Raw genomic sequence first — 26,837 nt, forward strand, 5'->3', positions numbered from 1 at the left:
AAGTCACACAGCATCACTTCTACCATATTCTACTGATTACACGCAAGTTACTAAGGTAAGCTCAGGTTTAAGGGAAAGGAAATTGGACTCCACTTCTTGACGGAAGAGTGGCAAGGTCATAAGCAAAAAAAAAAAAAAAAAAAAAAAAAAACATGGCAGAGGGGCGATGTTTTTGCCATCTTTGAAAAACGTAAAAAGTTAAAATGGACATGAAAAGATTGATCAGGCTCAAGAGGACATAGTTGAAGCTTCAACGAGTGACAACTCTACTTAAGTGGTAATAACATATGCAATAAAAACTATAATCATTTCTCAAAAAACTTAGAAGTTATGACAATTATTTGTTATTGGGTTCTCCTTTTATGATGAGAAAAACTGTGTTTTTATTAAATTTTATAAAAATAGTTCTGTGACCTCTATTATACTATACTACTGTTTTGAAAAAAATATATAATGAGCATATACAAATAAGACTCTGCATGTCCTTCTGAAAAGCTTAATGTTATCAAACAATTTACAATTTACACAAAATTAGAAATTGATAATGAAAATGTGTATATCCCATCATTCAAAATAATTTACCACATTGCATATTAGGAAAAAACATGTTGTTTTTGTTTTTTAGTAAGCTCTACACCCAATGTGGGGCTGGAACTCATGACCCTGAGATCAAGAGTCACATGCTCTACCAACTGCGCTAGCCAGGCACCCCAAAACATGTTGTATTAAACTCTATACTACTGACACAGCAAGAAGTGTAACAGATGAGTATACTATTTCAAAAATACAATTTACTACTATTTTCTAAGTCCAGAGAAGACTACATATCTACCATAATCATAATTCATCAATAAGATGTCATTATCTTAAAACTCACAATTATCACAATTATCTTATGTATCATTAAAAAGAGGGAAAAATTCTGCCAAATAATTAGACCATGGCATGAAACTTTATTAGTTGTTTATAAGATGCATATCAATTTCAGATATGTTTAAAAACACATGCATTTTATTAAAAGACTTTCTAGAACTTATGAAATATGGTGCTCATTGACCTAACAGGAAGGATGCTACTATATAAAATCTTCATAGTTGAACTGGTCAAGAGTAAAATGTTGTGATATCTCCATTTGTTTTTGCGGTGTATTGATACAGCAGAAAATAAGTTTGTTTTTTTCTGGGGGCAGGGGGGTTGGTAAATCACTTGCCTTATAACCTGAGAAGAAATTCTTAAATGTTTATATACATTCTTATCACATCATCAAATAATTTTGACAAAATGCAGTTTACGCTGTACTGATCTTATTAAAGTAATATTAGGAAAATTCATCAGAAAAACAACTTTAATATTAAAAGAGGAGAGGTCTTTAAAATTATTGGAAATGACTAGCAGACAGGAAGTTACAGATTATCCTTTTTTATTCTGAAAATTATTAGCTGCCCCAAAGATAAAACTCTTTTCTATTTTTTTTTTTTCTGGGCATAGGGGATAGGTATGGTAAATTAAACCCCTTTAGCTAAATGTCTGTCAAATATAAACATGGTACATGAGGTTGCATAGTCTTGCTTATGTTTTTAATAAGCTGAATAAATTCAATTTGGCCACAAGGCTACCATAATTTCAATTCTAGGTAAAGTGGCAACAAAGGCCTTAAAAATTAAATGTTTCAATTCATAATACAAAACAAAATAAACGTCAACTGCTTTAAAATTTAAATATTTCATACAGACAGGCACTGATGATCAGATCTTTTTAATGACATCACTGAACATACAATGTATTATAAAATATATTGTATTTTTCACTGAAAATGAAAATGTTATCTGAATAATCTAATAGCAACTCCTCCAGTCTTTTAATCTGATAAAAATATACTTTTTACTTGTTTTTTGATATTATGGACTAGTTTAATTAAAGAGCATTTTTTCTCCACTTAAAGAGATAAAAAGATCTCATGTCATAAGAATTCAAAGTATTTTAAATAAATCTGATCAATGTTTACCTATATATTTGAATTAAGGGCTACATTTTTTTTCTCATTAGAACATTAGTTTAATATATAAATTAACCTCTGACTTTTAGAACTTTCCTAAATATCAAGGTCTTATCTTCTGATTCCTATTCTCTTTCTTTCTCTAATTTTCATTATATAGAACTAAATCTTTTGAAACTTATTTTTTAAGTAGAATTTATACTGATCCTCAGATGATTCTCTTTAAAAAAAAAAAACACCTTCCTCTTTTTAAATAAAAAAACTACAAAAATAAAAACCTTAAATCGAACTACTATTTAACCTTATAAATTAACTGACCCAATTCATTGATTCGTCCCAACAGAAAGACAGCTCTTATATTTTTATTCTTGACAGCACCACTAGAGTAAAATAAGTATCTATCTACTTATACTTTACTCAAGGGAAAAACATGCATGATTTTTTCTCTACAAATATTTAAGAAGATCTATTATTCTTTCTTTAGATTTCTAATTAACTTCTATTATTGGTTAAAAATTAATTAATTAATTAACTAATTAAAAGGGCTTTAGAGAAATTGCAGTTCAATCTTTAAAAAAGTCCTAATTTTTTTTTAATCTAAATTAAATAAATCAACTCTGGTTCCCTAAATACCTCCCATTATTGCTATTCTGGTCTTTTGCTATGAGTAAGGTAAGCAACAGCTGCTTTTGTTCTAGATAGATATTAAAAGCCCATGAGAACAATACACACTTTAAATTACAGAAAACTATATATAATTATCACTTCTGAAATTTCCTAAAATAAGAAAAAAAAATCATACTGGCTCTTTTTTACTTCAAAGAAAATTACTGACATATTTTTTTTGTTCGTTTTAATTCAGCCTTGCTATGACTTTAAAAGTTTTTAAAAACAAGAAAGGGAAAATATTTTAAGCTAATAATCTGAATCAAAGGAATTCAGGTAGAGCACAGACAGCCTATCTCATATCTTAAATCCATAAGGTGGACAATTTACTATGGTTGGAAAAGTTAGGAAGGTCCTCACTAAAGAGGGAGAATTTTATTTGAACAATTTGTTCTGCAAAGGACGTAAGAGGAAAGCCTATCTTTTTCCACTGCTGGAACCTGCTAAAGTTTATCAGTGTTCAATAGAATTTAAATTTGGAAAAGAATCCCGAGAGTTGATTCAGGAAATGTCTGGGAAACAATCGGAGCAGGAAGGTCCCTGAGCAAGGGCAATCATTTTTGTTCTGGAAACCAGCATCTTCTCAGATAAGAAAAGAGGAATCAGTAGATTCAACTGGATGCACAACTTTAACACAGTAAAATACAAGAGCTGGCTAAGAGCAACTGAAGAGAGATAGTAATAAAAGGCAGAAAGCTTCCCTCACTAACACCTGCCATTAAACTTTATTGGCACTGAAGAAACTAACATTCATTGAAAACACAAAAGCCTAGTTTCTCTCAAAAGTAGAATTAGCCTGCAAGTCCCATCAAGTGGACAAGCTAATAGAAAACTAAGCAATAAAAGGCAGTTGAAGAGCCAGGAAGAGAACCTTTGAAGGTCCGCTACCAAAGTGCCCTCCTTATTCATTGTGCCCTCCAAGAAAGCCCACTTAGAAAGTGAGAGGTTTCCAAGCACACCACGGGTTCTAAAGGACCCAGCAGGAATGCCAGCTCAACTCTATCTTCTGAACTTGAGCTCTCATCTAGTCTAGGTAAGAATGATTCCCAAATAGGAGGCTTAAAATGCCCCACCCACTCCATGGTCTCCACAATGCCTCGAGTAAATAAATGTAAATAAATAATTGGGAATGTGGACATGGAGATAAAACCAGGTAATTTCCATTTCAAACAGAAAATACTGTTGAGAATCCTAATTCTCTGCAAACCTCCCAGTGCCGATACTCTTACTTCCTGTATGTCTCTGTAGTGAATGAAATTAAAATCCTAGACATAAAGAAAAGAGCAGGCCCTTCGGGAGGGAAAACTGACAAAGGAAAATGGCGAAAAACTATCAAAGGTTATATTTATGGTCTGGAAAAGATAAGAAGGGTATATAGATAGGTGACCTGTGATAGGATAGGTTTACAAATTTAATTTACAGCAAGCTCCCAATGTCCTTGTGCAAGAATATTCCAGGTTAGAGAAAAAAGGAAGGAAGTTAGTTTGGTATATATGGCTATGTGTTGATGAAATTTGCATAAGGAAAACATTCCCATAATTTCTAAGACACATAACATTAAAGTGTCCTATTGTAAGCAATACAGAAGTAATTTTTCAGTATCTAAAGATTTTCCACTTCCTTTATGTATTTGGGCTTTTGACCATAATAAAAATTATACTATGACTTCAGCTCTGAAATATTTTCCTTTATTCTCTCTTTTTGTATTTATCTCAGAGCTGACAAAGGAAGGATAATGATGATAGGAGGGATAAGATAAGGTGATACATAAGATAAGGTAATAATCAAGGGAAAGCAAGAAGAGGGAATATTGAATGGATCACATATGAGTAGTATAATGTTCCCACGGAGGTAGGGAACTTAGTTTAGAAATAGCATGCCTGAAGAATGTACATTCATCAAATATTAATTGAGTACCAATTAAGCATAAGCCACTAGACTACAAAATTGAACATGATATATTTTTACAAGCCTTTATATATGCTTACCTCGCAAGGTATGAAAACTTCTACATTGCTCTTAACAGGCAATTCAATACATGATTGTTAAAACAAAGTTGTAATGAAGAAAGAGGGCTTATATAGAGATATTTCCCTACCTATTAATCTAACTTTCCAAAACTTCTAGCAGAAGTCATGGATCATTTAAGTCCATTTAGTTTTCCTCCTAAATTTGAATCTACTCTCTCCCCTCTACAATACATGACTGCTTTCTCAAATGAAATTGTGGCCTATAAAGATCATTCAGGCACTGACATAGTTTGAGTCTCAAGTTTTGCTTCAAAAACCATAAACAGTTTTGAATATCTTAGGAACTCAACATAGTACATTAACACCAAACAAATTTTACTAGTTGCCCTAGAGTTCACATTGGAAGCACCCTGAAACAGTGAATCAATTCAGGAAATTTCCTGGGCTATGTAGAACACACCAGTCAAGCTATCTAACTGAGTCTCTCCAGTGTGATAATAAGTATTTACCTCTCATTGGTCTTAATGCTAGCACCTTCCTTCCTATCACCCCCTAAATGTGTGCATTTTTCCCCAAATTTCTATCCCCAGGCCTCAATTCTTAATTTACCCTTATTCTCTCATTATTTAAGCCACTCTTACAGCTGAACCTACTTACTCTATGTTCTTCCTTCCAAATTTCAGATTTCTGCTAATGGTATCATAAAGCTCGGTTCATTAGTCATGTTAACTAAAAATTTCAAAACTTTTCCCTCTTCCTTGATTCTCACAACTCATCTTTTTTATCCTTCATTTTCATCTTCAATTGCTGCCACCCTAATTTGAGGGCTTTTCAGCTTCTACCAAGACTATTAGGTTAGCCTCCTCCCAGTCTTTACCTTTAGTCCTTTCCTTTCTTCGGTTCCTCTCACATAATGCCCTCATATTAATCATCCTAAAATATAATTTACTGTATTTTGAATAAGCTCAAAAAATGATTCTCTATTGCAGACAGAACAAAAGCTTCACCCAGGATAGTTGAAAAGTACTCAGGGAATATTTGGAAAACCTGAATTTTCCTGGCAAAACCTCTACAACTTTTTTTTTTAAAGATTTTATTTATTTATTTGACAGAGAGAGAGAGAGATAGCAAGAGAGGGAACACAAGCAGGGGGAGTAGGAAAGGGAGAAGCAGGCTTCCCGCTGAGCCGGGAGCCCGATGCGGGGCTCGATCACAGGACCCTGGGATCATGACCTGAGCCGAAGGCAGACGCTTACCCGACTGAGCGACCCAGGCGCCGCAAACCTCATACAACTTTTAAACAATGGCATATCCTTTACCTCTCTGGGTACCAAGTTCCCTATCTAGTTAAATAAGTAGGTTGGATCAAATAATCATTTTTCAACTTTTTTAAGTTTTTGGATTGTTTTGGATTCTGACACTGGCAATATACAAAAGAGATAGAAAGAGAGAGACCGAGAGAGACAGAGATGCTTATTCAAGAGTCTAACCAAGAGGGGCGCCTGGGTGGCTCAGTCGTTGTCTGCCTTCAGCTCAGGTCATGATCCCAGGTTCCTGGGATCGAGCCCCACATCGGGCTCCCTGCTCAGCAGGAGGCCTGCTTCTCCCTCTCCCACTGGCCCCTGCTTGTGTTCCTTCTCTCGCTGTCTCTCTGTCAAATAAATAAAATCTTTAAAAAAAAAAAGTCTAACCAAGAACTCTTAAGAAAAAGGTCTTGAACCCTGAGGGCGTAAAGGAAGACAGGTGCAGAAAAAGTCATGGTAAGGCTGTTGCAACATGATAAGGACTTGAACTGAAGCATCTGCAATGGGATTAGAGAGGATAAGACATGCATAAGAAATGTTTAGGCATTGGAATTGACGAGTTTAGATGACTAGTCAGAGAGAAAGGAGAACAATCATGGGGATAAAGAGAAGATTCATTTATAGCACGGGTAATGACTTAAATGGAGATTTGTTCCATTTAATTAGAAAGAGAAAACAGAAAGAAATGGGAAAGGAGAACCAAGCTACTTCAGTTAAAACAGAAGAGACCAAGAGCCCCTCTGGTAGGGTGTTCTCACCCCTAGACCAAGAGTCCAGGAAACTCAACATGAAACCAATGAAAAGGATAATTTCATAGTGTTCTTACAGTTTCAAAATTCTACTAACTATTGGCTAAGCATTAATCCTGTGTTTGATTTTTCTACTCTGTAGTAAAACAGCTTTGCTCACTATTCCCTAAATACACCTTATATTTTTCCATTGTCAGCCCGTTTCTCTGATATACCTTTCCACACACACCTCTTCTCATCCAAATCCTAGTTATCATTCAAAGTTAGTGCACATTCAGTGTTTAAAGTCACACAGTATAACAGTTACCGTCTACATTATATTCCTAGCAACTAGTTCATAATACACAGCTCATATACCTCTCCACATTACGAACCCCTAGTGAGAGAAATATTTATGTCTCTGCCTCTCACATAACCTCAAAGTAACTTGCATATATAAATGGCTTCTCAAGAAAGAGTTAATAAATGATAGAATGATTCTAAGTTATGTCTACCAAAATCACTTCTCAGTGATAATTCTGCATAGAATCACATTTATTAGTAAGTTGTACCCCTTTCTTCTTTAAAAATCTAGATATTTTAACATAATGCATCACACATTTTTAAAGTTAAGTTTGACTTTGATAAGAAAAATCATAAAACCACATTTAAAAAATATATACCTTTTCTTTGAAGAGATTCCAAGAATTTCCTTCTAGAGAGTTCAAAGATTCAAAAGTTAGCACCTGAGCTTTGAGAACTGATGGTATCTATCCACTGTGGCTGGCTACAAATAATTCCTTGTATTATAACAGTAGTTGTTTGTGGTTTTAAACCCAAGAAACAGGGGAAAGTATCAAGTCAAATATATGTGTGTGGGGGGGGGCCTTAATATTCAAAATAAATGCAATCAAATTTATAAAAATTTCATGAGGTCTGAAAACGGATAATGCATTCTTATTTGTACAAAACAGTGTGTCACATCATTTATAGCATGTCCATTATTTCTTGGCTAAGTAACTATTATTTAAATTTCTAATATACATTCAAAGATACAATACCTAAATGTGTGAGGCACTTACTTATTTTAAAGAGATATGGACTATGGACCCCTAATCTCACTACCAATGCCCACAAAATCCAAGACATACAAGAATAATTGAAAACTAGATTGGGGTAAATGAAACATGAGTTTTGCCAGTATTTTTAATTTCTTTCCCTCATATCAAAGGGGAAAGAAATAAAAACAAGACTTTCATGAAGTTGTCTAAGTTGTCCAAAATCGAGCTATTATTTTTTTTTGGCCCTTTTGTTGTTGTTGTTGTTTAAAGATTTTAAGTAATCTCTATACCCAACGTGGGGCTCAAACTTACAACCCTGAGATTAAGAGTCACATGCTCTACTCTCTGAGCCAGCCAGGAGCCCCCAAATAGAGTAATTTTAAATCAAGTTTTATAATATATGAAAAGTAAACAAAGTGGCTATAGAAATATAACACCACAAATCTAAGGTATTTAGATATATTTCACTTTTCCTTTTATAAACCCCCAAAATAACTTATTTCATATGACTTTTAAATTTATGAATTTCCTATCTCTTAACAGTACATTAGAAATACATATTATTTTTGAAAGAGTATCATATTTCTGTCGGGTTTTGTTTTTATATTAGGACTCTATTGGCAACATAATCACAGGCAGTGTAACATCAGCATCAAAAATAGTAAAGAATAAAGATCTTCCCATATCCATCTTTTCACGTTCACCAGAAATTAGATTTTAATAAAAATGAATACACCAGTGTGAAAAACGGGACTTAAGATGAAGTTCCTTTAAACCATATACTTTGAAAAAATATATTATTTTCTACAATGAAACAAGTCATCATTGTTCTGCTTATCTCTTTTCCACATTAGCTTCTTCATTTATTTAAGGATTTTGTAATATCTACATAACTCTATAAATTATGCTGTAAAAGACTTTTAAGTAGAATCCTTCCACAATGCTTTATAGTTTGATTGTCTCCCTTCACTCATGTTTTCTGTCAAATGACTGACATAACTCATTGCCCTATAGGAAATCCCAGAATCAAAAGAAATAGGAAACATATCTGATACTGTTACCAGCAGGACTTAGAAGGCACCCAGAAGCAATCCTGGGTGCAGTGACAAGCGGGACACCACAGGTAAACTGCTGGATGTTCTTCTTCAAATTAACAAGTAGACAAAAACAAAAAAGAAAAAAACAGCTTACCTTATGCCAGAAAGAATATAAGTTAGTTTATAAGTTTTATATGGGGCAAAAGAAATTAAACTGGATCCTATAAGAAATGAAAACAGTGGTAGAAACTCTACAGCAGATAAGGTGGAAAGTGAATCTTATTACATCCCTACCTACTGGGGTGAAGAAAAGACTATCAATTACTGATAAATATTAATACACACCTACAACAGTTTTTACCATCTTTAATGGATTTTAAATGTAACTCTATTTGTTCCTAGCCTATTAAGACTCTAGTTTACATGAACTGGTAAGGAGAACTATGTCCTAATGTAATACATTCATTTGAGCATTTACTAATTATGGCTACTATATGACAAAATCTAAACACACATCAGAAGTTACGTGCCATCTCTCTCCATATTCTTACATATATATATGTATACATATATATAAATAAATTCTGATTGATCTAGCAATATAAGACTATAATATGTCTCTCCATGTATTTTACTACTTGATATTTCAAACTTCTTGGGAAAAAGTCTCTTTTGCTAGATGGTAGCCCATGAGAATGGGGATAATATCTATTTTGTTCACGGCTAGATTCCCTGGTCACGTGCCTCCTGAGATATAAAGCCTTTGCTACCTGCTTTGATTCATTTGTTATGTCTTTAGAAATTACTGTCTTATCTAAATTTGTTTTGAAATACAAAATGAATAAAGGTAGTATTAAATGACCTTCCTGGAACTACATATCCAGATATATTAAAATAAGAAGTAATAAATACTTATTAGATAATATTTTATTTAACCATTCATTTATATAAACACCAAACATAATTTGAACATCTCATGTCCAGTACCATGCCAGGCACAGGGGATGAAAAAGACAAATAAGACAATGCCTATTCCCTGAGGAAGCTCAGAAATCATTACAGAAAACATCCCATTATAAAAATCTAATGTACAGGAATAAAAGGGAGGTACACAGAGGATGTTAACGCAGCAAAGAGTGTACTTAACTATCTGCAATAGTTTCTTTTTTTTACTTTTTATAAAAAAATTTTTTTAATTGAAGTATAGTTGACATATACTAGTTACAGGTGTGCAAAATAGTGATTTGATATTTACATACATTACAAAATGCTTACCAGTAAGTGTATAGTTACCATCTGTCACCAGATAAATTTATTACAATATTATTGACTCTATTCACTATACTATACTTTCTACAGAAGTATTTTCCTAAATAATATGGCTTATCTGCAGAAACAATTTTCATAAGGTATGAATAAAAACATTATTCTCCTATTATTTTATTTACATAATATCACATGTTCTATAGCATTTTTAAAAAGTAGTGCATCACTATAAACCTGTAACATAATCCTTTCTAGTTGTTATAATCATTCTCTTAGGCAAGAATACAAAATCAGCCACATGTTATCAATAATTATGACTAAAGCCTATCACTTTATCTGAACATTTGAAAAATTTAAAACATCTCCAGTCTCCCAAACTTACAAACCACTGCATTGTTAACATTTATCGAACATCTATTATTTGATAGACCCCAGGGAAGAATAAATCTAATTCTCTGCTCTCAAAGAGCTCATTGTAATAATGTGATTTCATTACTACCACACTAAAGCAATAATATATTTTGGCTCTATCATTGCTTTAGGACAATTAAGCAATCTTCATTCATACCAGAGAACTAAGATTATAATCACTGTATACATTTCTCATTAAGTTTAGTAGTATGTATATTGATACTTCTCTTAGGAAATGAATGAAATTAGAAATAAATTGTTAAATAAAACAACTCTATGTTAATCTGAAGCAGAAAAAAAATCTAGTAAATGTTAATTAACTCCACATAAAAGCATTGCCTGTGATTTCAGGGTAAAATAAAAACATACCAATAGGGAGAAAATAAAAGCTAGTTCAATAAACTTTCCAAGTTAGTAGATATTATTTTTAATCACATAAGATGATGTTTTACTTTTTAATGATAATATTGTACTATCTAATAATAATTTTACAGCTCAGATGAACCTATTTCTCACTCAGGATAAAAATAACTGGTCCAAGTTAGATATCTCCCAGCCATGAGGCAAAATAATTGTTCTATAGTAAAATCTCTATATAAGATAAATTCGTAATTATTAAAATTTCCTCCAACATTTCTGATCTTATTCTCGGCTCCCCTCTAGAAAATCAACAGGTAGACATATTTTACAGTATCTGTCATAGCAGAAAAGAATCAAACAGATTTGTTTGGAGATCATCCCTTTATTTGCTGCCACCAGGTCTCAGAGATGAACATAGCAATACCCATAAACACGTTAGAAACCACTGTATATTTCTTTTCTCAAGTTAATTATCTTAACTATATTTTAAAATCTTGCTTTTTTAAAATTAAAAAAATACAAATATAGAAAAAATATAAATTATGGAATTTTATGAAATATTATAAAGCAAACACATGGTTATTATAAAGTAACCATCACCATGGTCAGGCAAAAAGAATTTTGCCAACTATCTCAAAAGCCCTTTCCATGAGCCCTATCCCAATCATAACCTCTTCCCACTTCCCATACGTAATCATTATCCTAACTTAAATAATAATCATTTCCTTGTGTTTTTTATACCTTTGTCATCCAAAAGTGCATCTGTATACACTATTAACTGTTGATTTCCAAATGTATCATGAGTTGACATATAGCATTGTGTATAGATGCTAAATATTTAAGTTAATATGTTTTAAAATATAAATGCAAGGAGATCAAGGTTTTATTCATCTTAAATGTCTTCTCTCTCTCTCTCTTTTTTTTTTTTTTTGCTTTTTCTCACAATAAGTATGAACAGGGTGATTGTTTGAAGGAAAGGATATTAACTTTTGAAGGAAAGGATATCTATAACTATTTAGCAAATAAAATAATAAGATGACAAAAATCCATAATCTAAAGAAGCAATATCAGAAAACAAACAAACAAAAAATTTTTACCCCAAGAGCTAAAAATGTTTCTGGGATAACAATTACCAAAAAAAAAAAAAAAAAAAAAAAGATTTTATTAGAAAGGATAAAATGGGGGCACCTGGGTGGCTCCGTCAGTTAAGCGTCTGCCTTGGGCTCAGGTCATGATCTTGGGGTCCTGGGATTGAGTCCCGCATTGGGGCTCCCTGCTCAGCCAGGAGTCTGCTTCTCCCTCTCCCTCTGCCCTTCCCACAGCTTACGCTCGCACTTGCACACTCGCTTTCTCTCAAATAAAATCTTTTAAAAAATAAAAAGTATACAATGGCTAAAAGTTACATCTATTCAGTTTATAGATCTCCCCTTAATAGGTACACATACAAAAAACAAATGTCTTTCATAAGAGATGCTAAATGCCTATAGCGTATAAAAACACAGAACCACCTCAAATATAAATTTTATTTTACTAATTTATTTTCTATTTTCAGAAGAGACATTGTAATTCACTGAAAGGTAAGTTTTAATCTCTTTTAAAGTAAATTTCCTGAATATAAAATTAATATTAACTAAAGATATTTGGAAAATACAGGAATATATAGAGATAAAAATCATAGTCATGCATAATTCCAACATCAAAAGGTAATCACTGTTAACATTTTAGACTATTTTTTAATTAAAAAGATTATTCATTATTTACATCATTATGCCTCTATCATTTCTTCAAAAAAAAGTAGTCTACATTTCATTATCCATTCAATCTTATAAATAAAGACTATAAAATAACAAGACTACTTTTTTAAACATGTGAGAATTTTACATGCAAATAAGTATTTTTTTATTCTAAAGACGAAGCTATTGAAGAAAATATTTTTCAGAATGCTCCCTTCAGAGTTACCTTAAAATTCAGTAGGTATAAATATTAATTACTATTATAGAAATGGTTCCATAATGAACTCTAATAAAGAAATATAACATTCTAGAATTTTACCACAATCTTATTGTTTATTCCTGTTTCCCATTTTCTTCCCTGAGTCTTTCAAACTTCTATATCTACACATCAAACATGAATTATGTTGATCATTTTCAGAAACTGTCTCTATTAAGAAGTCAGGAAATCCTACTCATGAAAATTATCATTAAAGTATGCTACCAAAAAAATGTATTTCTAAAAATCCAATTACAATCTGAAATTATGTAAGTAAAATCCTTTCACAAACCTCATTTAAAAGAAAAGTTTGGAGATGTATTACCACTGAAAATATACTGGCTTAAAGGTATAATAAAAATGCCACCTAAAAATAAATTTCTTAAAACTAATACTTAAGATAAAGTTATAAAACATCTCATAAAGCATGTGCTAATATTCATAATGGATTATAAAACCCAAATAGTTAATTTTTTCTAAACTACATTTTCCTAGGACCAAATTACATGATAAGGGTTATTCTTCCTTGAAAATCTAATTTCACTCATACCTCTAGCGAATGCTCATTTAAAAAAAAAAACAAACCTGAAATATTTAAGTATGACTATTCTCTGAAATATTTAAAATGTCTTATGAATGCAACATGTACATGACAACGAAGATGATGAGGCTCTGACAATGACGATGATTTATCTAATGGTTCTAAAAGATCTAAATTAGTTCAGTATTCCCTATAAGATCTCCATGGTGAACAGTAGTGTGCATCTTTCTGTACAATGGAATTATGAAGAAGTATTTATATAATTCATTGTAGATTCACAAATATTATGGTCTTTTGGAGTAGAACACTGGCACTGTGTAATGCCATCTAGTTGTCAAAATTAGTTGAGTATTTAAAAAACGTTTCCCAAGACAAGCAGGCCAAATCTAGGCGATTCTTTTTGGTGTAGGAGGTAGATGAGATGGAATATCCTATTCTAGCCAGATTCCTTATAATCTTCATGGTTGGGTCTCTGCTCTACTTTCTGCCATCACCCAAGGGTAAAAATGGAAAACAAGACTGTCCAGATAAATACTGTATCCTGGGTATTTATCTGCTGTATCTGCCTTTTCTCTACTTTTTCTTTACATGCAGAAGCATCCCTTTCACTCACATTATCCCTAAGAGCTATTATTGTTTACTGCATAGCAAGCTTTATGAATGAAATCAATATCAGATGAGGCAAGCATGAGCAGTCACTTTAATCAGCTTAGTCTAAGGTTAAAGTACTACACAGTCTCTCCAGATGCCCAAGACTTTTACTTCTCTTCTGTCTGCACAATTTTCCTTGTGCTACTTTTGGGGCTGTAATTGTCCTGGCTATTTCTCCTCTTTAGTCTAAGGCTGAAGTATGTCCTTTGGAAGAACAAGGTCTTTTTTCCCTTTTGAGCCCTGGTTCTGATTTTTAAGACTATTCACACAGAATGATCGCCCCCTGTCTACCAACTAAACAAGTAACACTCTGGTTAAGTTTTAGGTAGTTACTTTCAGATAACCTCAGGTTCCAGTCCCATTTCCACTTCCTCCAAACTAAGGACACTGGATTTCCTTCCTCCCAAACTCAAGGTGTCCTTCCTTTATGGTCAATTCTGCATTTCCCAGCCCCTTCACAATACCATCTTATTCTTAAATGCAATTTTTCCCTTAAAAAATCTTGGTTTCTTTCCCTCCTTTTTTCTACAATTCTACTTCCTCATACCATCAACTCTCTAAAATGACATTTGCAGTTCTTCTAACAAAATGTTGAGGATACATCTCCCAGCCAGGGACAGTCCACTGTCCTTCCTTAAGAATTAAAAACATTTTTAAAAAGTTTTTAATGCAATTTTCATTTTTGCCCAGAATCTTTTACTCTCTTGTGTTCCCTTTAATTCACAATAAATTTTATTTGTAGAAATGAATCAGTGTAACAGATATTTAGCTTTATGATATATAATCAAAAGGTACAAAAAAGAAAAATATAATATCATGATATATTTTTTCAATCTTATGTGCAAAAGAAGAACTTATCATTTACAGAATTCTTATGACTCCTTTTGTGGAATGAGGAATTATTTAATTTTTATAAATCTGAAATTTCACAAATCAGGCATGCCTATAGATAAAAAAAGATACTTTTAATAACTTGGCATTAGGACTAGCCTCTTATCCTAAGCTTTCAACAAGACTTAACACTCATTTGTATTTCACTTTTGAAGTTATAACCCTAATTTCTCAAGAAAAAAAAAGAACAACCAACTTCTTAAAACCAAAGGAAAAGAATAGATGGTCCAATCCATTTTTCAAGAGCAGTGGTTAAAAAGAAAACTGATAATATAACTGAGTAAAATTATACATTAACTCACATAATCATGGAAGGCTTTTGCTTCACTTGAATGTTCACATGTTTCCCGTCTTTCTGGAGCTGCACAGTAGAGATCCCAAAATACACTAAAAAAGTAATTATGGTAACATTAAGAAAATCATATAACACCAAATGAGAGATCACAATTCTAAAAATAGAAGACATGTATTATTTTTTATACAAAACGTGTTTTCTTCTTCAGGACAAATATTTCTTTGGAAGATTTAAATTCAGGCAAGGTTCCTCCTGCAATAATAGCGTATAATCTAGCTCTTTCAGATTTTTTATACAAGGATAAAATAATTATAAAAAATGTAACCTGTCATTCTTAATTGTCTATTTATATCACTTAAACACATGACTGAAATAATTATGCTTTTCACAACTCTCCCATGACGATAAAAACAGTAAATAATATCCTAATTTAATCATTAAAGAATAAAGTGGTTCATTATTTTTTTTCAAGATAAGCGTCTTGAAAGCGTCTGCCTTCGGCTCAGGTCATGATCCCAGGGTCCTGGGATTGAGTCCTGTGTTGGGCTCCCCGCTCAGCGGGCAGTCTGCTTCTCCCTCTGCCTCTGCCTGCGGCTCTGCCTACTTGTGCTCTCTCTCTCTCTCTGTCAAATAAATAAAATCTTTAAAAAAAAAAAAGTATATGTTCTTAAAGTATCCTTTTGTTTGCCCTTGCGAATTACCAAAATAGGTTAGTAATTTTGAAAATTCAAAAAGTCCATTCTCTCTCTTTTTTCCCTTCTGTTAAAGAACAATGGGGATAAGCAAGGTAGAACTGGTTGGGAAAAAATAATTACACTGCTTACAAAACTTATGTCTCTGATCATCCTTCCATCTCTAAAATTAACAATGAGCATAAGCAAAGGATTCAAAAATCAGGAATGCAAATGTCTAGAAATATTGGCAACAAACAAAGGCAATTACACTGATGGACAGAAATCTTTTTTTATTATATATTTTTCATTCTACAAAAATTGGAAAGTAGACTAAATCAAGTAGTTAAGAGCACAGGTTCTGGAATAGGATATATCTCAGACAAAGCCAGCCCTGCCAATTAATTACTAGCTCAAGTTGCTTAAACAGATTAGAAACACAATCCTCCTCTCTATAAAATGGGGTTGTTGAGAAAATTAAATTATACAACATAAACAGAGCATCTGACATAGAATAAGCATACTATCAATAATATAATCAACACTATGATTAGCTTGCATAAAAGCTTAATATGCATACATATTGTTAGGGCAGTTCATTGTACCAAGGGCACAGGTAACAATGGTACAATAAAAATTTGGTAAATTAAACCTGGCCTCTTTGGTTTGACCCTTAAAAATTCAGTCTGAATCTCTCTCTCCCCAGCTAGGAGAAAACATTCTGTAGGCCTTATAACACAACTAGTTCCGTAAAATAAGATGACCTTCAAAGGTGAAAAATGTGAATGAATGAATATAGGCATTTAATTTCCTTTTAAGTTTCTGTAACAAGCAAGGAAAATAAGGAAAACAATAAAGAAAAATAACTTGAGTAAACTTCAATTCTTTTAGGAGAAGGAAATCAATTAAAAGCTGTACTTGGCCTTCCTATATCCCTTTTTGAACTTAAGAATTATAGATATACAAAGATACAGCAAAAGTTTTCCACCTGCATCAAGTGTGTTATGAGTTATAGTATATTGTAGTTATTCTATTTTCATGTTCTTAAGGAACTTCAAAGCTCTTAAAACCAAAATTTTATAATGATAGTCTTCAAACTGTATTGAGTTTAATCATAGAATATTATGTTCAGTATTATAACAAACACCTTATATCTCTTCTTATTCACTAATTTCCTAACAAATGTTATAAGATCCTTCTTAAAAATTATTACATTATTACTTTTAAAATGTTGTCTTACAAAGAGAAAACTATTAATTTATTATTAGAATGTATCCTAAAAGTTATTAAATAACTATAAATAAATGATTATTTATACATATATAACTAAATTAAGTATTTATCCTGGAATAGTAACATTGTTCTATTTCTATTTTTTGGTTTCCCTTTATGGATTTAATTAGAGGTCAAAAGTTTACAAGATCAAGATGAGGGATAATAAAACAATCTACTAAAATGGGATAACTTTATATATGGTATATTTCTGACAATTCTACATTACCCACATATGATCTCCTTGAATAAAGATAAAGAAATACACCCTTTGAAGACATTTCCCAAAGGAAGAAATACACAGTTTTACAATAATAGTTACAGGCATTAATACTCCACTCTCAAAACTCAGAAGATAAACAAGGAAACGCAGATTAAACAACATAATAAACAAACTAGATTTAAGAGATATATGCAGAACACTCCACCCAGCAACAAGTTTACACTTCTTCTCAAGTGTAATTGAGGCATTTTCCAGGAAAGGCCATAAGTTAGAGCATACATTAAGTCTCACTAGATTTGAAAAGATGGGTATCATACAAAATATCTTCTCTGACCACAATGGGATGAAGTTAGAGATGAATAACAGAAGGAAAACTAAAAAATTCACAAATTTGTGAAATTAACACAAACTCCCAATGGATCAAAAAAGAATCACAAGGGAAATTTAAAAATACTTAGAGATGACATGAAAACACAACATATGAAAACCTATGGGACAAAGCAAAAGCAATACTAGGGGGAAATTTAAAGCTACAAATATATTTAAAAAACAAGATAGATCTTACATCAACAACCTAATTTTAAAACTTAAGGAACTAGAAAAGAACAAATTAAACCCAAAACTAGTAGAAGGAGATAATAAAGATTAGAACAGAGATCAATGAAATAGAGAACAGGAAAACAACAGATAAAATTAATAAAACCAAAAGCTGGTTCTTCAGAAAGATCAATAAACTTGACAAGCCTTTAGAGCTAGATGAACTAAAAAGAGAGAGAGAGAAACAGAGAGAGAGAGAAGACTCAAATTACTAAAGACTTCACCAAAAAAATGTTAGAACTAAACAAATGGATTCAGTAAAGTTGCTGGATATAAAACCAATATACAAAAATCAGTTGTGATTTTTCTATAAACTAACAATGAATTATCAAAAAGAGAAATTAAGAAAACAATTCTATTTACAATTGCATCAAAAAGAATAAAATACTTAGGAATATATTTAACCATATGATTGACCAATTCCATTTCTGGGTTTATACCCAAAAGAATTAAAAATCTCAGAGATATTCATATACCCAGGTTCATAGCAGCCTTATTCACTATAGTTAAAACATGGAAATAATCCCAGCGTCCACTGATGGATAAGACAATGTAGTATATAAATGCAATGGAATATTATTCAGCCTTTAAAAGGAAGGAAATTCTAACATATGCTACAACATGGATGAACTATGAGGACATGTGCGAAGTGAAATAAGCTAGTCCCTAAAAGACAAATACTATATGATTCTACTTATACAAGGTACTTAGAGTTGCCAAAAATCATAAAGAAAGAAAACAGAATGGTGGTTGATAGGGGCTGGAAGGGCAGAGATTAGGGAGTTATTGTTTAATGGATATAGAGTTTCAGTTTTACAAGATAAAAAGAGTTATAGAGATGGATGGTGTAATGGTTGCACAACATTATGAATGTATTTAATAACACTGAAATATACACGTAAAAGTAGTTAAGATGGTGAATTTTGTTTTGTGCATTTTGTCACAATTTGAAAAAACTGAGAAAAAAAAAACACCACAAAAAAAACTTGCCCTTGGCGAGCCCTGTTCTAGGTACCATTTTATTAATTCTTTTCTGTGTATTCATAATCTCTATTCCATCACTTCAAAGACCACAGAGCTAAGGTGGCCACCAGAAAGCCAGGAGATACTAATAATAAAGAATACTCATCACAAATATAAGGCAAAATTTCAATTTAAAAAACCATACTCATTAGGAGAGTTTCATAATTAACTCAAAAAAATCTGAAATATATTATGAAATTCAAACTATAAAAATTTTAAAAATTAATTAAAAATTTATTTTTAGTACTATGATATTCATGTTAAACACATTTCATCTATTTTATAAGTATTTGTATGTTTTTACCTAAGATGTGATCACAGATGGGAAAGATATTTCAAATGTTTATCTCTTCTAGAAAATCCAACCCATGTTTTGCACTAGTTATTTGACTCATAAAATATATTGGGACTGCTACAATACCATCCTAATATTTGAAAAAAATTAGTTATATCATAACAACAACAACAACAACAAAGCTGCACTGTGACCAAAACATGAGTTCACATTCAATTAATCCATGCTTGGCTTTGTGGGGCAGCAGACAAATCACTTAGCTAATTTAGAAAATAACAAGGTTAAAGGCCTATATAAACCCTTGGTAAATTAAAATTTTAAACTATGATTTTCTTCTACTAATATTTCAAGTATATATTAATGCATAATCTATGCAATATGCTACGTCATATCCTGCCTAAGAGAAAAAATATATATATAATCCATGGCATGTATGTGACTGTGAATCCAAAACTAATGATGAGTTGAATTCAAAATTTCAACTCTATTTCCTAAAGCACCTAAATACAACTTTATGTATAAGTTACATCTCATATATTATTAAGACTTTACAAATACTCTGGACAAATGCTTTTGGCTGATATTATGATGACATGACATTTATCATATGAAAATGTGGACCTATGTCTTTGAGGAGAAATTAGGTTCAGTAGGTAAGAGTCATAGCAATACTTGATTTGCTCTTAGCTGGAGGAATTTCATTTGATTTCTTTAGTAAGCATTTTTGATGACCCACTGAACTTGTTCCTTGATTCCCCTGAGGGCCAAGGGCAGAAAATTCGGGAATTCCACAGATAACAGATTTCCTCTCTCAACAACCAGAAATGCTAGTGGCTAAGGAGCTTCTCATTTGCTCTCACCTCTATATCTATTAAGCCTGATATCAAAATATTATCCTTGAAATGTGGTGGATTCATCATCATGAGTAATGGTTTAGATTTACACAGTCTCTTTGTTCCTAAGCAGAAACAAGTGAAAAATATGTATTTTACAAATGAAATAGTTAGAGGAGCACCTGAATGACTCAGTCAGTTAAGCTACCGCCTCTTGATTTTGGCTCAGGTCCTGATCTCAGGGTCTTGAGATCAAGTCCGACTAGGGGCTCCACGCTCAGTGCAGAGTCTGCTTGTCCCTCTCCCTCTGCTCCTCCCCCCACTTGCTCTTTCTCTCTCTCAAATTAATAAATAAAATAAAATAAAAACAAATGAAGTAGTTAGAGACTAAACACAGGAATCAAGGGGCGCCTGGGTGGCTCAGTTGGTTGAGCGACTGCCTTCGGCTCAGGTCATGATCCTGGAGTCCCGGGATCGAGTCCCGCATCGGGCTCCCTGCTCGGCGGGGGGTCTGCTTCTCCCTCTGACCCTCTTTCCTCTCATGCTCTCTCTCTCTCTCTCAAATAAATACATAAAATCTTTTAAAAAATCAATAAATAAACCAATAAATCAATAAATAAATCAATAAACACAGGAATAAAAACCTGCAAAGTATTAAAATCTTTGTTCTTGTACCATTTGTTATTATTATTAAAATTTTCCCCACATAAATCAAAGGAAAACACAAGATTTCCAAGTTGAGGATTCTCATCCAAACACTGTTTTTCTTCTATTCTGATGATGTGAGTGAAAATGACTTCACTGGCTATCAATATCTTTAGGGAATAAGGAAAGCAAAATAGTTGTCAGAAAAGTCTACAAGGGTGAATAAACATTCCAGAGGTGTCTAGAAGATGCGATGCTAATATAATTATATAACCTTAATCCACTGGCCACATTTGGGACTACCTGAAAATAAAAATTTAAAAAAAGAGAAAAGAAGAAAAAAACACAGGAGACAAGCCATGTTACTATAATTTCAAATCGTTAATAGCTAAGGAAGTTATTTCTCTTTGGCCCAAAAAAATATTTTCAATGAATCTTAGATACTCATAATCTATACTGAAGAAAACTATTCATAACACTAAGGAGGGTTTTATGTAAAATGTACATGTACCTGCTCATCACCTTAAAAGTTTCAAATGTGTGCACTTGTCTTATTCCTTAACATTATTTATAATTTATAAAATGTAAGAATTATATTTTGTCCCACTATCATAAAATTCTCATAATACTCTTGGATTCATGATAAATTCATATTTTAAAGTATCATTAAAATAGCTTATGTGCTAAATTCAAGCATCATATACTAAGCATCATGCATTCAGCATTTAATTCTCCTATTATTATGCCTGTTTGATCGAGGAGGGAGCTGAAGCTTTAGGTTAAATAATTTGCCTAGGGGACACAGTTGGTTAGTGGCAGAGCTAGGCTTGAACTTTTTATTCTTACATTATTTTACCTCTATTGTGCGTATGGTATTAAGAGTTCTCATTTCAAGATGGTTCATGCTGATTATGGGCAAGTTTATGCAGCTCTGGCTGTCCAAGCAGCATCAGCTGTTATAAGTGTAGTAGATACCTGTCCTAGATAACACAGCAAACACTTTGTTATCCTACCTTTGACCCTCATACTCCAACTCATTTCCTGAGTATCCTATGGCAACCACCCCCTCACCCCACATGCAGCTGCCAGTGATGCATGGATGCCTCAATATAGACCAGACTCAGAAGAGACAACTTTTCTGAGTCCCATTTATATCTACGGTCTAGAATTAGCCACTCAGGGTGTTCAAAAGGGAACTGTAATTAATGTCTTATTAATAGTGGGCCACTAAATTCTGCTCTGTATTGAAGAAATATCATCTGTTACTGAGATGAGCACTGGTTACAATTCAGTAAGTTTCAATTCTAATTCTAAATCTGACCTTGAGAAAATAGGTTTTTTTTCCAGTAGTTTCTTTGTATAAAAAGAGAGAATATGTTATATATTTTACAGGCTTTTGTACAGATAAAAGAGATGGTATATGCAAAAGTATTTTTAAAAGAAGAATAAAGATATTCTAAAAAATTCTCATAACTAGTATGGCAAGAAAAAAAGAAGCCTTCCTATTAATAGAGCAAAATTTGCCTCAGTTTCCTTTCTAATCCTTCATATTTAGTGGAAAATTCCATGTTATTTACAATGTCTGCTCACGACCAAATTTTTCTATTTTTTTCATTCTTTTTCTACTCTCCCAGACACTTTTGATTTTTTTTATAACTTAACCACCTCTGTTCCTTGCTTTCTCTCTCACTAACGCTTTTTATTGCCTTCTCACCATGATTATACTCCCGTTTTAGTTGTCACCTGCATTGTCTTATATCGCTGTTTATTTTAACTTTTTTTAGTTTTTATTTAAATTCCAGTTCGTTAACATACAGTGTAATATTAGTTTCAGGTGTATAATACAGTGATTCAACACTTCCATACATACCCAGTGCTCATCACAAGTGCACTCCTTAATCCCCATCACCTATTTAACCCATCCCCTCACCCTATTTTAACTTAATTCAAATAAATAATTAGTTATGCAATGCCTATTATAGTCAAGACATACAAGATGAGTGAGAACCAGTCTGCAAATGATAATTATTATACCATTCTAGTAAACCAGTTGACTAATTCAGTGCTATTGTTTTCACATGGGTATTTGGTTATTCTTAGCTATACCTGATGTCATCCATTAGACTAAAATCATTAGAGTGCCAGCATACTGTAAGATTTGACTTCCCATTCCCAGTGAAAGAAACTAAATTCTCATTATAATCTTAGTTATTAGTTTATTTTCTCTGCAGCATCATATATATTTAATTTCAGGATATAAATACACGGGCCCAAAGTTATTTCAAAAGGTGTTTTACATATAAAATTAAGTAAAAATAAAGCATAATTTCTGCCATTAAAACATTAAATAGGAAGATTTAAAAAGTGTCTATTTTTAAATTACCCAAACTGAAAAGGACATTAATTTCAGGAGAAAGAAGATCCTTGGCATTTCTATTTCTGAAATTCACGGAAGCATTGGGAACTTTCATTAAAGAAAACAAACAGGAAATACATTTTCAAAGGGGATTTGATCTGGGTAAAGGTAACGAACATGGGAGGCATGGGAAATACTATAGCACTGGGCAGGGTGCAAACTAGGAAAGAAAAAAAAGAAGTGATAAAGGAAATCACATCAAAAATAAGGAAAAACTTCCAGAAAATAAAATCACACATTTTCCTCTATCCACACTAAAGGCAGAAATTCCCCTGTTCCTCTCCAAGGCCTCCGCCTCTCAATTTCCCTGCATTTTTTTCTGCACTTTGTGCATGTTTATTTCTCTTTCATACATCTTCAACCTCCCCATTCTTTTCATCTCAATATATATATGCTCAAATTTATTCTATTTTAAAAAGAAAAATGTGGGGTGCCTGGGTGGCTCAGTCAGTTAGCATCTGCCTTTAGCTCAGATCATGATCCCAGGGTCCTGGGATGGAGCTCCACATCAGGCTCTCTCAGCGGGGAGTCTGCTTCTCCTTCTGCTCCTCCACCACCCACTCATGCTCTCTCTCTCTCGCTCGCTTACTCTCTCTCTCTCAAATAAATAAATAAAATCTTAAAAAAAAAAGAAAGGAAAATTTTGTTACTCCTGAAACTACTCCATGTGGCACCACACACTTCAGCTATTCTCAGTAACCCTTGAGGTGGAAAAATGAATTAGAGCAGCCTTCTGAATCTCACTTTCACCCCTCCACCAAAACTCTTATCCTCAGGACCACCAAAGTTCACCTTCCTTCCCAATTCAGGAAAATCTCTGGGTCCTTTTACTACACTTGCTGCAGAATTTAATCTCTACATTAAATATCCTACCTGGTTCCCATACATTATTCTCTCCTAATTACTCTTCTTCCTCTCCAATTATTTTCCTTTGAGGCTGCTCTTCATCCACCCAGGCTTAAATGTTGACTTTCCTCAGGATTCCAACCCCAGTCCCTGCTCTTACTTGTTACACTGGGCAGTTGAATCTATAAACACTCTTCACCAATAGTATGGTCTGTGCTAATAATTTCCAAACCACTGTAGACCTGTCTCAGAGGTATAGGCCCAGATCACTGACCTTGTATTAGGGCATCTCTATCTGAATGTCACTTAGGCATCTCAAAATGTAACCTGTCCAAGATAAATTATGGCCTTTTCTCCAAAGCTTGTTACTCCTTCTATATTTCCTCTTTCAGTCAATGACATCACTGTTCACCCCAAATCTAAAGCCTAGGAAACTACTCCTCCACATCCCAACTATTCTACTTACTGTTTACTATCACCTTTCAACTGGACAATTACACTTGCCTTGTAACTGAACTCTATCTCTGTTCTCAACCCTCTTCAATCCATCTCTATGTTGATGCCAAGTGAATGCCTAAAAGCACAAATCTAATCATGTCATGTACAGTGTTTAAAATCTCCATGCTTTAATCCAAAACCCTTGTACTTCAGGACTTCATAATTTGGCCCCTGCCTTTGTCTTTATCTTTATAGTCTATCATTTCATAGTACTGCACCTACAGGTAACCTGACCCAAGCTACCAGTCATTTCTTGGGTTTGTGATCATTCCTTTTGAGACGTCATACTATTACTTGCCCAAAATATCCTTCTTTCACTCAACTTCCAGCTCAGCTTAGACTCACTTTTTCTATAAAGCCTTTCTTAAATATCACAAGCTGAAAGAAACATTCCTCCTGAATTGCTATTATAGCTAGTATACACCTCAGTTATAATACTATTAATTGTTTATCTTTCCCATGCTTATTTCCTTGAGGGGAGCATAGTTTTGCATTTTGTAAATATTTGATGAAGAAGCTGAAACAACAGGACAACTCCATTTTCAAATATTCTATAAAAAAACAGAAGTGAAAAGAAGTCGCAAAATTGCAACTGGTCCATCCAAAAGGAACCTTGCATTTGACCAAATGAGCAAGCAGTAAGTTCTAGAAGAATACACATTATCCTATTCATCTGGACCTTAACAGCATTAACAGCTTCCCAGGTTTAAAAAAAAAAAAAGGTAACCATTATTGTAATCCTGAATCCCTAACCTAGAGCACACATGATAAAGCAAAGCTCTAAAGAGTTAAAGATTTAAAAGGTCAGATATCTCATATTGTCAAGATGTCCATTCTTCCCAACTTGATCTATAGATTCAATGCAATCCCAATCAAAATCCCAACAAGTTATTCTGTGGATATCAACAACTGATTCTAAAGTTTATATGGAGAAGGAAAAGACCCAGAATAATCAACACAATATTAAAGAAAAACAAAGTTGGAGGGCTGATACCATCCAACTTTAAGATTTAATATAAAACTATAGGAATCAAGACAGTGTGGTATTGGTGAAAAAATAGATAATGCAACAGGGGAACAGAATAGAGAGCCAGAAAAAACCTACATATGTAATCAATTGATCTTTGACAAAGGAGCTAAGGCAATGCAATAGAGCAAAGATAGTCTCTTCCACAAATGGTACCAGAACAACCAGACATCCACATGCAAAAACATGAACCTAGACAAAGACCTTACATTCACAACAAAAATTAAAACACAGGCATATTCATAACAGCTTTTTCGTAACTGCCAAAACTTGGAAGCAACCAAAATATCCTTCAGTAGGTGAATGTATAAACAAACCATGGTACATCCAGACAATGGAATATAATTCAGCACTAAAAAGAAATGAGCTGTCAAGCCATGAAAAGACATGGAGAAACTTTAAATGCACATTGCTAAGTGAAAGAAGCCAATATGAAAAGGCTACATACCATATGATTCCAACTAAATGATTCTGGAAAAGGCAAAACTATGGAGACAGTAGAAGGATCAGTGGTTGCCAGGGGTGGAGCATAAGAGTGGGGTAGATGAAAAGGCAGAGCGCAGAGGATTTTTAGGGCAGTGAAAACACTCTGTAAGATGCTATATTGATGGACCATGTCATTATACATTTGTTCAAACCCACAGAATGTACAACACCAAGAACGAACTGTAATGTAAAGTATGGACTTTGGGTTATTGCATGTGTCAGTGCAGGTTCATCAACTATAACAAATGCAGCACTCTGATGGTGGATGTTAATATGGAGGTTGTGCTTATTTGGGGGAAGAAAGTGTATTTCTGTACCTTCCCCTTAACTGTGTTGTGAATCTACTAAAAACTGCTCTAAAAAAAAAGTTCTGATAAAAAAAAAAGGGAAAGAAAACCAAAGGGACCTCTGAAACAGTTAACAACAACAAAAAAAGGTCAAGAAAATCTGCTGGATTTAAGGCCCACAGTCATGGCTGGCTATACATAATGACCAGGAAAGCTTAAGATCTGGGCAGTTTTCTGAAGGAGAGGATCCATAGCTTTTCATCAGTTCTCAGAGGATCCTATAATCTCAAAATCATTAAGAACTACTTATTTACATAGATGAAGTAGGCACCTCAAAGGGTTTGTTAGTAGTTTCAGGGGAGAAAATTTAAAAAACTGAAAATACTGTACCCATATATTTTGCATGTGCTACATTTAAATTGAATAGACTATAAAATATGTATGTGCCCATTATTTACCATTTCTTTGATATCTCCAACTATGCACAAATTAAAATTAGTTAAAATACCAAAACCACAGAGGAAGGGCTCCCCTGAATCTTAGAGCCATAGA

The 26,837-nt window shown here is 33.1% G+C and overlaps 1 protein-coding gene across 5 annotated transcripts in view; it reads right to left on the minus strand.

Moving 5' to 3' along the window:
* SSBP2 (single stranded DNA binding protein 2) overlaps window positions 1-26,837 on the minus strand; it is a 282,421-nt gene that overhangs the window by 170,718 nt on the left and 84,866 nt on the right. For all 5 annotated transcript variants that reach the window (XM_044916977.1, XM_044916976.1, XM_044916975.1 and 2 more), the window contains exon 4: window positions 15,174-15,258. In XM_044916977.1, coding sequence (XP_044772912.1) covers window positions 15,174-15,258 — 85 coding nt within the window. The remainder of the gene's footprint in view (window positions 1-15,173; window positions 15,259-26,837) is intronic.

Source organism: Neomonachus schauinslandi, chromosome 7, assembly GCF_002201575.2.
Source record: "Neomonachus schauinslandi chromosome 7, ASM220157v2, whole genome shotgun sequence".
NCBI lineage: Eukaryota > Metazoa > Chordata > Mammalia > Carnivora > Phocidae > Neomonachus > Neomonachus schauinslandi.